Source organism: Sorex araneus, chromosome 4 (genome assembly GCF_027595985.1).
Source record: "Sorex araneus isolate mSorAra2 chromosome 4, mSorAra2.pri, whole genome shotgun sequence".
In the NCBI taxonomy this organism is placed as follows: Eukaryota; Metazoa; Chordata; class Mammalia; order Eulipotyphla; family Soricidae; genus Sorex; species Sorex araneus.
The window spans coordinates 135,409,754-135,422,983 of record NC_073305.1 but is presented as its reverse complement, the minus strand read 5'-3'; the positions used below and the strand labels follow the sequence as shown (position 1 = coordinate 135,422,983).

At 43.7% G+C, this 13,230-nt stretch overlaps 1 protein-coding gene across 1 annotated transcript in view; it reads right to left on the bottom strand.

The window, feature by feature from the left end:
* Positions 1–1,274: 1,274 nt before the first annotated feature.
* Positions 1,275–13,230, bottom strand: part of LOC101555625 (coiled-coil domain-containing protein 162) — a 60,551-nt gene continuing 48,595 nt past the window's right edge. The window contains exons 14-18 of the mRNA XM_055136650.1: positions 12,480–12,632; positions 8,659–8,868; positions 5,757–5,874; positions 3,024–3,151; positions 1,275–1,441 (exon numbers count right to left, since the gene is read on the bottom strand). Coding sequence (XP_054992625.1) covers positions 1,316–1,441; positions 3,024–3,151; positions 5,757–5,874; positions 8,659–8,868; positions 12,480–12,632 — 735 coding nt within the window. The 3' untranslated portion in view covers positions 1,275–1,315. The remainder of the gene's footprint in view (positions 1,442–3,023; positions 3,152–5,756; positions 5,875–8,658; positions 8,869–12,479; positions 12,633–13,230) is intronic.

Here is a 13,230-nt window from a genome sequence, read left to right as displayed (position 1 = left end):
CAGAAGAGGCCCAGTTTCGATCCGAGCAGGCTTGGAAGTCTCAGCCCCGGGTCCCACACACCTGGGTTCCTCTGCCGGTACCTTCATGCATGAGGCTCGTCTGAACGTGTGGAGAGGGGCCTTGAGCATGGCTGTGGCTAGGCTTCAGAGGCCTTCGGCCAAGGGAGCTCTGCTTGGTGGGGAGGGAGACTGGAGCCCACCCCCTCTGAGGGGACGCAGGGAAGACAGCCAGGCACAGGGGCAAGAGACTCTGCCATTGACAGTCTGTACAAGAATAAGTTCAAGACAAATTCAATTTTGTTTAAGGGAACATTGTAAATTAATAATTCTTGATACCGTATGCCTCTATGATCCATTTCAAACCATGGAAAATTACATCTTATGTGTCACTGTTCCAAAAGACAAACTTGAGCAGCTAAAACATCTTTAAAAATGCACAAAGCTGGGGCCGGAGCGATAGCACAGCGGGTAGGGCGTTTGCCTTGCACGCGGCCGACCCGGATTCGATCCCCGGCATCCCATATGGTCCCCCAAGCACTGCCAGGAGTAATTCCTGAGTACAAAGCCAGGAGTAACCCCTGAGCATCGCTGGGTGTGACCCAAAAAGCAAAAAACAAACAAACAAACAAAAATGCACAAAGCTTATGAAGTCTGAAACAAAACTTGAATTTTCTGTACAAACTCTTGTAAATGAAGTTATTTTTCCTGTACACCACTACTCTTGTGAACTGGTTTTCTATTTTATTTGATATAGGGTGTAAGACTGCAAATCAACTCTTTATTTTTAATTAACTTAAATTTGGGAGCCACATCCACCAGAGATTACACCTGGACCTCTTCTAATTTGTTTTGTCAGGGCCACCAGAGCCTTCCAACGGTGCTGTGTAGGACATGCCATGCCAGAGATTAAACGGTAGTGCCTCACATATGCAAGACATATGTTCTGTGACTTGTGTCATAACCTCAACCCCCCAAATCAACCTTTTGTTGTGGATTTGTTTGGGGTCACCCCTGCTGGTGCTAAGAGACTATTTTCAGCTTAAAGTTAGGGGGACTTAAACAGTGTCAGGGCTTGAAACCCGGTCTCCTGCATATAACACTTGTATTCTAACCCATTAAACTTTCTCTCAAGCCCCTTTCTGCCACCCCCATTAATTCTTTAATTTAAAATCTAGGACCAAACCTGGGACATTCAAGATGTGATCATTTCAGTCTGTTCACTGTAATAGAGTCCTCATAAAAATTAAAAGCGTTTTGATGTTCACAAATTTTTATTCATTTAAATGTTTGTAGAAATAAAATGTGAGATATATGATTACCAATCAAGTCTGAATGGGACTCTGGATGGAGCTGTTTGAATTTGGAAAGCTGATAGTCGAGCACTTTCTGCTACGTTGGGTAGGAAAATATCATCAATCCCTTTTTTGTGCTTTATAGGTACCTGTAATACAAATATTAGATACAACTTTTAAATAGAGGTGAATAATTATAACGTCAGAAGATGTCACTGCTACAGAGACCGTGATCATTGGTTTGGTCTGGGCTAGGCCACTTAGTATGTATTCTTGTGCATATTTCCACTTGTCATAAAGGAACCATGAGTGGAAAGCCTATTTCCAGAAAGGAAGGAAAGAGTCCATGTTTGAAGTAATCTAAACTTTCTTAATATTTTATCATTTGTGTTAGTGAAGCACTATGTTTTAGAGAATATTTGATATTTTAGTCATGTAAAAATTGTACTTCGTTATTTATCTAACTTATAGACCTTGCTTAAGAAGTCAGACCTTATATTTAAAGAGGATCTAATTAATTTTGTGCTCTTCCTGTTCCAGGCATTTTGCTTGGGGTCTCTATATTGTATCAGTTGGCCCACTGCCATATTCTTACTTGTTTATTAGTAGATCAGTGGCCCACAGCTAGCCTTAGACCATCACATATATATATATATATATATATATATATATATATATATATTTGTTACTTGCAGGTGGCCACAAAAAAGATGTTACTCTTAGTGTGGTGCTCAGAGGACCATGCTGATGCCAGTGATCAAGTAATTTGGGGCTCCCATATGCAAATTATGTGCTCCAGTACTTTGAGCCATCCCTTTGGCCCCTAAACCTTTCAAGTAGAATAGATCCTTGATAATGTGTTTATTATACTATTATGATTATTATTAACAGTTTTCTCTACCAAAAGATAGGCCAGTGGAGAGGATGTGAAAGTTTTATATGAATAGAACCTGAAATTACTTTTTAAAGTATTCATATACATGCTACATACGTCAATATAGTCTCATCTCAAGAACATTTTGGAGGGTCTATTTCTCCTCCTGTTTGAAATTACTTCTGAAACTATTTTTGCTCTGTCAGGTAACTCAGACGAAGGATCTGGTTTGGCTAGGTAATTTCTGTAGATGCTTTTATAGAACTTCAGAATAGAACATAGCAAGGATTTGGAATAGACTTCCACACTCATTGAATTATAGATTAGAAGGTGCCTTAGGACTTAATTATTTCAACATCAGAATTCTTGAGGAGAGGCACTAGAGATAACAGAGAAGAAAGCCTGGACATTTCCTTCTCCTGATCATTTTAGCTATAATTTATAGATAGATACACTTTCTGAGAAACCCAGACTTGTATTATCCAGATCGAAGTATCTGGTAAGATCTAGTATAATTTTTTTCTCCTGTGCTTGTTTTATTTGCAATAGCCTTTGGATTACATTTCACTGCTATTTTTTTCAAAGTTTCTTTATTTTTTTTTTTAATTCTTTTATTGATTCACCATGTGGAAAGTTACAAAGCTTTCAGGTTTAAGTCTCAGTTATACAATGCTCAAACATCCATCCCTTCACCAGTGCACATATTCCACCACCAAGAATCACGATATGCCTCCCCCCTCCCCCCACCTCCCCAGATCTAGTATAATTTTAATGTGATTTTGAAGTGACCCTAAAACCATAATTTTGTACCTATATGTCAATTATTTCATATAGATAATAAATGTATCATTACTTACTGTCTTTGGCCTTTGAATTCTTCTTGTTATTTTGCTTCCCATGGGATTAGTCTTTAAAAGATTATTCTGATAGTATCTGGAGGGTGTGGATGTAGAACTCAGGGAGTAGTGAGCCCGGGACTGCAGGCCTATAATATTTTTAAAATTATCAAAGAAATTTAAGTTATGTTTAAATTTATAAGTCTAGATGTCATTCTTAAAGTTTTAGAGCTTAAAATGGATGTTTAAACCAACTTCTTCAGTTGGAGTTAATGAGGGGTTTTTAATTTGTTTGCTTTTTTTGCCACATCCAACAGTGCTTAAGGCTTCCTCATGATTCTGTACTCAGGGATCACTCCTGGCAGGCTCAGGGGGTTTTGGGGATCGAAGCTGGGTCTGCCACATGCAAACAAATATCCTACCTGCTGTATTATTGCTCTGGCTTCTGGATGTTTCAAATCCTGGGTGATTTTGTCTGAGTAGTGACTATAAACTGGTTCCCAGTCTGATTTTCAAAACCTGATTGTGGTATACAGAGACCTATACTTGGTCTTACAGCTGCTTTCTATTGTTTTCCTTAGCATTTCCCCCAATTTTATGCTGGATACATAGTATCTTGTAATAAAAACCATTTTGGTTCTGGGGCTAAGTTCACCAATGAGATATATATAGAAAATACTTCCAGGAATTTCAAGGGAGAGATGACCACTTCCTGTTGTGTCTTTTCTTATTATTGGCCAAGGTGAAGTCGCTATCTTGAGAATGGTAGAAATATGATAAAAACCTGAGTTCCTGATAATAGGAGAGATACCATGGTACAGGATCAGTTGTCTCTGGACTTTATTACTAAGAACTTTATATTGTTTAAGCTACAATAATTTACAAAAATATTGATTGTATCTTAATATCAACCGTGAGTGAATTAAGAAAGTTTAAGCAAATTAGGACAAGAACAGACAACTCTTTCAAAAGGTTTGGCTGTGAAAGAGGAGGAGTGTCTGATGTTCTGGCTGTCCCCATAGAAAGTTGACACAGACATACAAGACTCAGGCTCTCTCCTCTAAAGAGTACAAGTAGGATGTCCTCAGGAAAAACTTCCTCCTGTCACTTTACAGAGAGAGGGAAGATGAAAACTGAAGCCTAGGAGCATGGTGTCTTCTAGCTCTTGTTTCCTACCACATCTTCCGTCCTGGGAACGAGGTTCCCTACACCTACCTCATAGCCAACTCTAGTTCTCCTTCACCAGCTGTGCAGTGTTGATGGATACAGATAAATGTAAATTAGGATGCAGACTCCCTATTCAGATGAGGTTAGAAGAGAGTTCCCATGTATTGTGGAATAAACAAACTGCAGGACATAATAAGCCTTTCATCTGAGGAAGCGATGCCTGATACCTCTCCATTTCACCATGCAGAGGGAAGCAAGAGGTGCTTCTGCAGAGTAACAGTACCTCCATAAGTTTAATAAGGGGCTGCTGCTGACTGGGGTTCTAGGGAAGTGCCTGTGTGTCTCACTCTGAGATTGCACTTTCCAAATTGTCTCTTAATTGTTTCCAAATAAGCGCTTGTGGTTGGTGAAATAACTGATTGAATTTTTCCTGAGGTGGATATGTGGTGATTTGATATAACACAGTAACCCAGAAAGGGATTCGGAAGAGGATGGGGTCTGGAGGCAAAGGGGAAAGTGAGAGAGAAATATCCCAGGGAAGGTAACGAACTGCTGAATGAGTGACCGGAAGTGTTCAGGGTCAGTGACTGAAATAGGTCCCTGGAGTCCTCAGTGCTCTTCCTTTTTGGTCAGTAGAGTCAGCGTTGTGGTCTGAAACCAGGCTGAAGGGCCCTTGGGTTTTTTCAATAAGCCTAACATGATCTTTGTAAACCCAAACTAACTCCATTTTGTTTGATCTTTCAATATGATCTTTCTGCCTCAGAAACTATTTTTTCATATTGTTTATACTGGCAAGTAGTCCAAAGAAACCACAGATAGAAGATAGCAGGTATAAACATAATCTTCTGTTGCCCAATTACAGCGATAATATGCTTTGTGGGAGATATGCATGATTTAATTTAATCTACCTCAGAGATAGGTATTACCATAATCCAGAGATGCTACTCAGTCTAGCTAAGTGACAGTCAGGATTTGAATCTTGCCTGTCTGACTTATCAATTGACATTGCAGGACAGGAAAGAAGAGGTTTGGTTAACTTTAATAAAATGCCAATTGTGATTACCAATAGTTGGTGATATTTCCAATAGTCATATCTAGAAGAGAATGCAGCCTTCATAGGTGAGGATACTAAAGATATTCTGTGATCTGGCTTCTGTGTCACACTGCTTGCTGGCTGCACTGCACAGAAGGATGTTTAGCTTGTCATTTCTATAGGACTCCTCAAACCCCTTGTACCCATGAATCATCATACACTTTTAAAGCAACTCTGAGAAATGAGGTCATCGATGTTCCATGGTATTAGGATGGTTCAGAATCCAGTGAGGTACCCAACATTCTTTAAGTGGCACTTCAAACATTTCTGGGAACGTTTTTTATGGTTAAAACATTTGTTGTATTGGATACTTGTCCTCCAAGTGAACTAGAGTAGAAAGTCTGGACTGCAGATCAGAGTGAAATTTGTGCATTCAATATTCATGAGGAAGCAATCACTCAGTAACCACTGGGCTATTACCATCACAAATTCCTCCTTCAGTTCAGACCATGGACCCTGGGGGTTTGTTCTAGGTAGAGGAGGGGGATGCTTACCACCTGGTGAGCTCATATGCATGGACGACTGGGCATCATTAAGCTGACTTTGTAGCTCTTCCACACGCTGGAAGGCATCCAGCTTCAAGCTGTGCTCCTGAGCAAGCCGGCTTCTTGTCTAAGAGAGAGAGCGTTTGGGAAGCAGAGATGCTTTTTTTGGAACATGCTCTAATTCCTATGGTTCTAGGAAGAGTGGTGGGCCCAGCTCCTTAGGAATTCAAGTCTTAACAAAGTGCTGGTCAAGACAATATCCTGAGCTCGGCCTTCTGAGAGTCAAGGGGCCCAGGAAGGACAAGAGTTTTCCCAAAGAGGAAAAGGCCTTAGAAACCATCCTTACTGTATTATAGTCAGTAGTTTACCCACTAAAGCTTATTTTACCAGAGGTGGTTGGGGGTGTGTATATACACAGGCACACAGACACACAGACACACAGACACAGACACAGACACAGACACAGACACAGACACAGACACACACACACACACACACACACACACACACACACACCACCAAAGTATCTAGATCATAATTTCTCAACCAAGGCTGTATGCTGTGAGCCTCCAGGATATTCCAAAAGAGCCGTAGGTAAAAAAAATCATGTCAGTTGTGTGTCAGAGTGCAAGAAAGAGAGCCAACCAGTAAGATGGGGACTACAAGAAGAAAGAAATCTCAGGAGGGAGCCTGGTTGGAAAAAGGTTGAGAAACACTATTCTAGACCAATCCATGCTCCTACTGCAAGAACCCAGGGCCACTGGATAGCTTCAAGCAGAGGAAACATGTTTTCTCCCAAAACTCTATGCTCAGATTCTCACTTGGGGGGATGCGCCAAGCACTTTCCCAAATCTGATCTAGGCCTAAGCCCAGGGGCAGCCTTAGATCAGCCCCTTCTCTCTCCCATTGGCCCTGACACTGCCCCTGGCCAAACGGTCACAGGGCCTAGCTGCATGTATCTACATAGATCACACTCCTTGTTTCCTTCAGTCTTTATTTTGATCATCTTCTCATTACTTTCTGTGATGAAAATGATAATAATGATAGTATGGTGTGTTTAATAGTGTCCCCCTAAACTTCATTGTTCCTCCTTCACCCCAAGGTGTGACTTTAATTGGGACTGGAGATTTTGTAGGTGGAAGGTGGGCTAAGGACCAGCTTAAAATCCAATGGCTAATGGATGTGCTTAGATGAAGAGGAGAGGGTACAATGCACAGGGACGCAGAGAATGTCATGCACTGAGAGAAGAAGGGATGGGAGCAAGGCATAGTGAGAGCCAAGGAGTGGCAGGATTGTAGGTGGTCCCTGGAAGGAAGCAGGGAAGCTTGGAACAGATGATTCCATAGCAGCCTGAAGAAACCAATGCTTGATTTCATAAATTTGGCCTCCTGAACCATGAAAGAAAAAATGGGCTGGTTGCTTTTTGTTTGTCTGGTTGGATTTTGGGCCACATCAGGTAATTCTCGAGTTCTGTGCTCCTGACTCTGTGCTCAGGGATCACTCCTGGCAGGGCTCACGGGACCATAAAGGTTCTGGGCTTGAACACAGGTTGGCCCATGTGCAAACCAAGTACTCTATCCACAGTGCTATCTCTCCAGTTCAGAAATGGGTCATTTTAAAGCTACTCAGTTGGGATTGTTTGTTTTGGCAGCCCTAGGAAACAAATACACAGGCCCATGCAAACAGCCAGCCATATGTGTTTTAAATCCTGTTCCTTCTCAACAGAAGGCTGGAGAACTCTGAATTGTGACCACAGGGTTTTCATATAGATACTAAAGGATGAAGTTTCATGAGTGCACAGTTGCCCCCTGCAACTGGACTTGCAATAGTTGAAGGTCCCAAAGTTAGGAAAACTTTCTCATATAAACTCAGCCCAAACTCCCTCTGGCTCTGGGGGATTTGTGTCTAGATCCTCCATCCCATAAATGTTATTTAGGAGAGACATAGTAAGACTCTCTGAGTCTTACTCAGACTAGGAATAAATCTGTGTGGAAAAGATAAGCTACAAAACAAACGTGTAATAAGGACTCTGTTCACACAGCCCAATTCTGCATCACAGAGACCAGCCTGGTGACTTGCTTAGGCACATGACCAATTAGGGTCAGAGCCAGGCTTTGAAATCCAAGTGTGGTTATAACTATCTCCAAAACATACCCACCTTCATCTCAACAAAAATCTCAACAACCCATGGGTGGTTAAGAGTAGTTAAGCCTCTGTCCTTGTCTCTATCCTTATGCTTTACTTGCGTTGCCTGATCAAATCCCGTCCCAAATCCACGCGCTAAGCATATTCACTTCCCTGATGCTGGTGGACCACAGAAGCCCAAAGTGGCCATGGCCATGGCCGGAGTCTCCCAGCCAGAGAGAGGCTCAGAGAGTATTATCAGGTTGTCTGAATTAAGGTGTCTGCTCCAGCGCCTATTTTGTTTGTTTGGTGGTGGTGGGGAAGAGAGTTGGTGCCACACCTGGCTGTGATCAGGGCTTAGTTGGGGCCATGTGAGTGCCAGGGATCAAACCCGAATCAACTGTGTGCAAGACAAGTATCCTACTCGCTCTACTATCTCTTTGGTTCCTACAACAAGGCTTCTTTTTTGGATTGAGAAATGCAATAGAAAATACCTCCAATTCACTATGTGAATTAATTGCTGGTTGTTGCACATCCAGAACCCTTCCTATTGTTGCCAAATTTTTCACCATCCCTACCCTATGGGTTCCTGACATGCCATTTAAGAAGTTAGGTACAATGGGGGACACAAATAAAATACAAGGTTTAAGGCACTTGCCTGGCCCCAGTGAGGGTCCCCAGCTATCACCCCAGCTATGGTTCCTGCTATCTCTGCGCTTGTAAGCCACTATATCTTCAGCTCTCAGCCTAGCGATGGCTCTTGCTGCCCCGCCTTTCACAGAGTTACCTGACGAAGCTCTCTCTGGATTTTCTTCTGCTGCAACTGGCCCAGTTTAGAAGCCCTCTCAGCCTGCTCATTAAGCAGCTGCAGACACTGTTCTTTGTGCTCCAAGTCTTCCAAGAGCTTCTCCATGCTGGCGGTTTTCATTAAATCCAGTTGTTGCCGGTGGAGAGTTTCCTGGGTCACTCTGTGCTCTAGCTCTCTTAGCAATTGTGCCTGTGTCAAGAAAAGGTCAGAGGAAGTAGGAAAAGACCTGGTTTTCTTCTCAGCAGAAGGCAGGGAATGGAAAGTTAGCACACCTAATTGTCCTTTCCTCTTAGGGGCTCAGGGGCTGGACTGTGTAGGATGACCTTGGGCTCAGGGTGGTGCTGCCCAGTACTGTGACAGCCATCAGCAAGGCCATCTAGGTCAATGAGGGTGGCATTCAGATCCATCAGGATGGCATAGAAAAGCCAGAGAAGATTACACAGAGTTAGATCAGCCTCAGAAATTATTTTACTTTTGGGGGGGTGGGGGGTAGAGGAGGTGATAGAGACTTGGCAATCGTGGCTCTGTTGTGCTCTTGGGCCATTTCTTTATTATTTTTTGGTGATTTCTTTTTTATTTTATCTTTATAAAGTGTTCACAATAATTTATTACATTCAATATTCCAACACCAATCCCACCACCATTACATCTTCCTACCACCATTATTTAGAATTTTTCCACCACCACCCAAGTCTGCCCTCAAAGCAGATTCTAATTCAGATTGTATTGCTTGTTATAAATAGTCCATTAAAAATAATCCAAAAAAGTTTTCTTAAAGGGAAATGTGTGATGATTGTTGTATCTCACCCTGGAGCCATTAAGCCCTTGTATAAGAGGTTACTAACATGTTGTTACACGTTGAGCCTTGTGTGCTAATATTCATTTGTTTAGTTTTTGCTTTTTTTTTTTTTTTTGCTTTTTGGGTCACACCCAGGGATGCACAGGGGTTACTCCTGGCTCTGCTCTCAGAAATTACTCCTGGCGGTGCTCAGAGGACCATATGGGATGCTGGGAATCGAACCTGGGTTGGCCGCGTGCAAAGCAAACACCCTGCCCGCTGTGCTATCACTCCAGCCCCATTTGTTTAGTTTTTGATTGAGATCAGTTGCCTTCTCCCTTACACCTCATCAAATATGGTGTGCTACTCTTGGTACCTCAGTATAGTAGAGTATGACACTTGTGTGGCTGTGCACTCCAGGAATTCTAAAATTTTATTTTATTTTATTTTATTTTATTTTTTTGGGGGGGGTCACACCCGGTGATGCACAGGGGTTACTCCTGGCATTGCACTCAGGAATTACTCCTGGAAGTGCTTGGGGGATCATATAGGATGCTGGGAATGGAACCCAGGTTTGCCACATGCAAGGCAAATGTCCCACCTGTTGTACTATCACTCCAGTCCAGGAATTCTAAAATTTTAACTAGGGTGATAAAACTGGAGATGACTTTGGGATCCAGAGGCATTTCTGCAGCTTATGTCTCTCTCTGGATATGACCATTAATGAGCTTATATGGCACCGGAGGAAGTTTGTGTCTGTCAGAGTGATGGAAAGACAAAGAAATGCGGGGAAAGTTGTCCATTTCTTGGGCCATTTCTGGTGTTGCTAAGAGGACCATATACAGAGGCGCAATTTGGACCAGGTCACACCTGCAGCCTCATGCTAAGCAAACACCTTAACTTTTTTTTTTTTTTTTTTTTTTTTTTTTTTTTTTTTGGTTTTTGGGTCACACCTGGCGATGCACAGGGGTTACTCCTGGCTCTTCACTCAGGAATTATCCCTGGCGGTGCTCAGGGGACCATATGGGATGCTGGGATTCGAACCCGGGTCGGCCGCGTGCAAGGCAAACGCCCTACCCGCTGTGCTATCGCTCCAGCCCCGCAAACACCTTAACTTTTGTTTTGTTTTGCTTTTTTGGTCACACTCGGCAATGCTCAGGGGTCACTCCTGCCTCTGCACTCAGGAATTACCCCAGGTGGTGCTCAGGGGACCATATGGGATGCTGGGAATCGAACCCGGGTCGGCCGCGAGCAAGGCTGTGCTATCACTCCAGCCCCAAACACCTTAACCTTTGTACTGTTTTATGTTGGTTTTTTTTTTTTTTTTGCCTTTTGCTTTTTGGGTCACACCCGGAGATACACAGGGGTTACTCCTGGTTCTACACTCAGGAATTACTCCTGACAATGCTGGGGAACCATATGGGACAGTGGGAATCGAACCCCGGTCGGCTGCGTGCAAGGCAAATGCCCTACCCGCTGTGCTATCACTCCAGCCCCAAACACCTTAACCTTTGTATTATCCTTCTGACTCCCAGAAATTTCTTCACTAAAAAAATAATAATCAAAGAAACCTTTTCTGTGGGGATTGAGGGTGGGCTTTGGGCCACACCCAGCAGTGCTCAGGGTTATTCCTGCAACAGTGCTGGAGAGGCTTCCCTCCAGGTGCTGGTTGAGAGACCACGTGGTGCTGGGGATGGTGGCCAGGGCTCCCACATACAAGGCTTGCGCTCTCACCTGTCAAGCCATCTCCCCAGCTTAAGAGAGAAAGCTGTCAAGGCAAGGGGCTGGAGCGATAGCACAGCGGGTAGGGCGTTTGCCTTGCACGCGGCCGACCCGGGTTTGAATCCCAGCATCCCATATGGTCCCCTGAGCACCGCCAGGGGTGGTTCCTGAGTGCAGAGCCAGGAGTAATCCCTGTGCATCGCCAGGTGTGACCCAAAAAGAAAAAAAAAAAGAAAGCTGTCAAGGCAGGACAAATATCCCCTCCTGGTCATATGATACATGCAACCCCTGACCCCAACCCAACCCCTGGACAACCCTTAGCTCAGATGTAAAATTTTACTCAGTTGCATTTACTTTAGGATTTATGGTCATGGAAACTCTATACATATGTAATTTGAATCTGGGCATCCTTCTGCCTAATGTGAATTTGCTCGATCATACTGAGAAGAATCGGAGGGAATGAGAGACTTTGCCCCTGCACACCAGGCAGGCCATTGAGAATGGCACTTCATAGCAACATCAAATGCTTTGTTTAAAAAAAAACAAACAAAGTTTGATGGTAATATGCATATTAGCTTTTGAATCAAATAGCTGAGGATAGTTTTCATCCCCTGGTCTTGGAGCCTTTATCCTGCTGTGGCAGGGATGGCCAGGCCTGTGGAGACAGAGTGATGTAATACAGGCAAAGAGGAGGGAGGTTCTATTCTTGTCTCTGCCTTGACTGCCAAAATAAGTCTGAGGAAGGCAGATTCCACGCGGTAAAAGGGGAAAAGAGGGCTGGAGTGATAGCACAGGGGTTAAGGAGCTTGCCTTGCATCTGGCTGGGCTTGGTTCAATCCGTGGCTCCCCAGATAATCCTCTGAGCACCAACGAGAGTGACCCATGAGCACAGAGCCAGGAGTAAGCCCTGAGCACTTCTGGCTGTAGACCCCAAACCGGCCTCTGCCCCAAATAAAAGATCCTTAGAGAAACACACACACACACACACACACACACACACACACACACACACACACACACATATACACCCCATAATCTTCATTGTACACAATGGTTTATATCATCTTAGCCAAATTCTTTTAAGAACAAATATCTTTTGGCCACTGTCCTTGGTTTCTGGGTGGAACAGGAGGGAGGATAAGGGAAGCCAAGGGCTGGCAGCTTTTTCTGGCCATGCCATCTGCTGGGCTTCACACTGAGGAGTTCTGGTGACCATTATGGGTTGCAGTTTCCAAACATCCCTTGGGGCTATGCAGAGTTTCTGAGAGGAGAGGAAGTAGAGAAGTTCTGAGGTCTCTACCTGATCTTCCTGTTGCTTGAGAGTCCTCACGTTCTCAGCCTGAGCCCTGGCCAGGGCCTGCCTCAGAGCCAGCAACTGCTGACGAAACAGGAGCGCCTCCTGCTCTGCCATCAACTTCACTCGCAGACACTCCTTTCTGCTCTCAACAGCTTCCTGTGAAGATTCGAACACACCAAGATCAAAGTGCCCCCCACCTTTCTGAAAAGTCTCTACACAGGTGAGGTTTGTTTGCAGGGAGGAGGGGGTAGGACACAACCAGCTGTTCTGAGGGCTCTCTCCTGGCTCTGCACTTGGGAATCACTCCTGGCTATGCCCAGGGGACCATATGTGGTGCTGGTGATTGAACCGGATGGGCCAGGTATAAGGAAAGTGCCTGACCCACTGCATCTCCAACCTTCTACGCGTTTTAAACTTTTTACACCCCTGATCTAAATCAGAGCTTCTTAAACTTTTCCCACTCACCACTTCTTTTTATTTTCAAAATTATTTTTTAACCTTAATTGGTTTACAATACTGCTCATCATTGGGTTACTTTTTTTTAAAAAAAAAAAAAACAACCATTTCTTAGGGTATTGAAATTTACAAAGTAATTCACAGTTGAGACTTAGGCATACAATGTTTGAATATTAACCCTTCACTTAAGTCGCCAGTTTCTCTCTCACCAATCTGCCTGCCTTCCCCCCTTTTTTTTTCCTTTTTGGGTCACACCTGGCGTTGCACAGGGGTTTCTCCTGGCTCATGCACTCAGGAA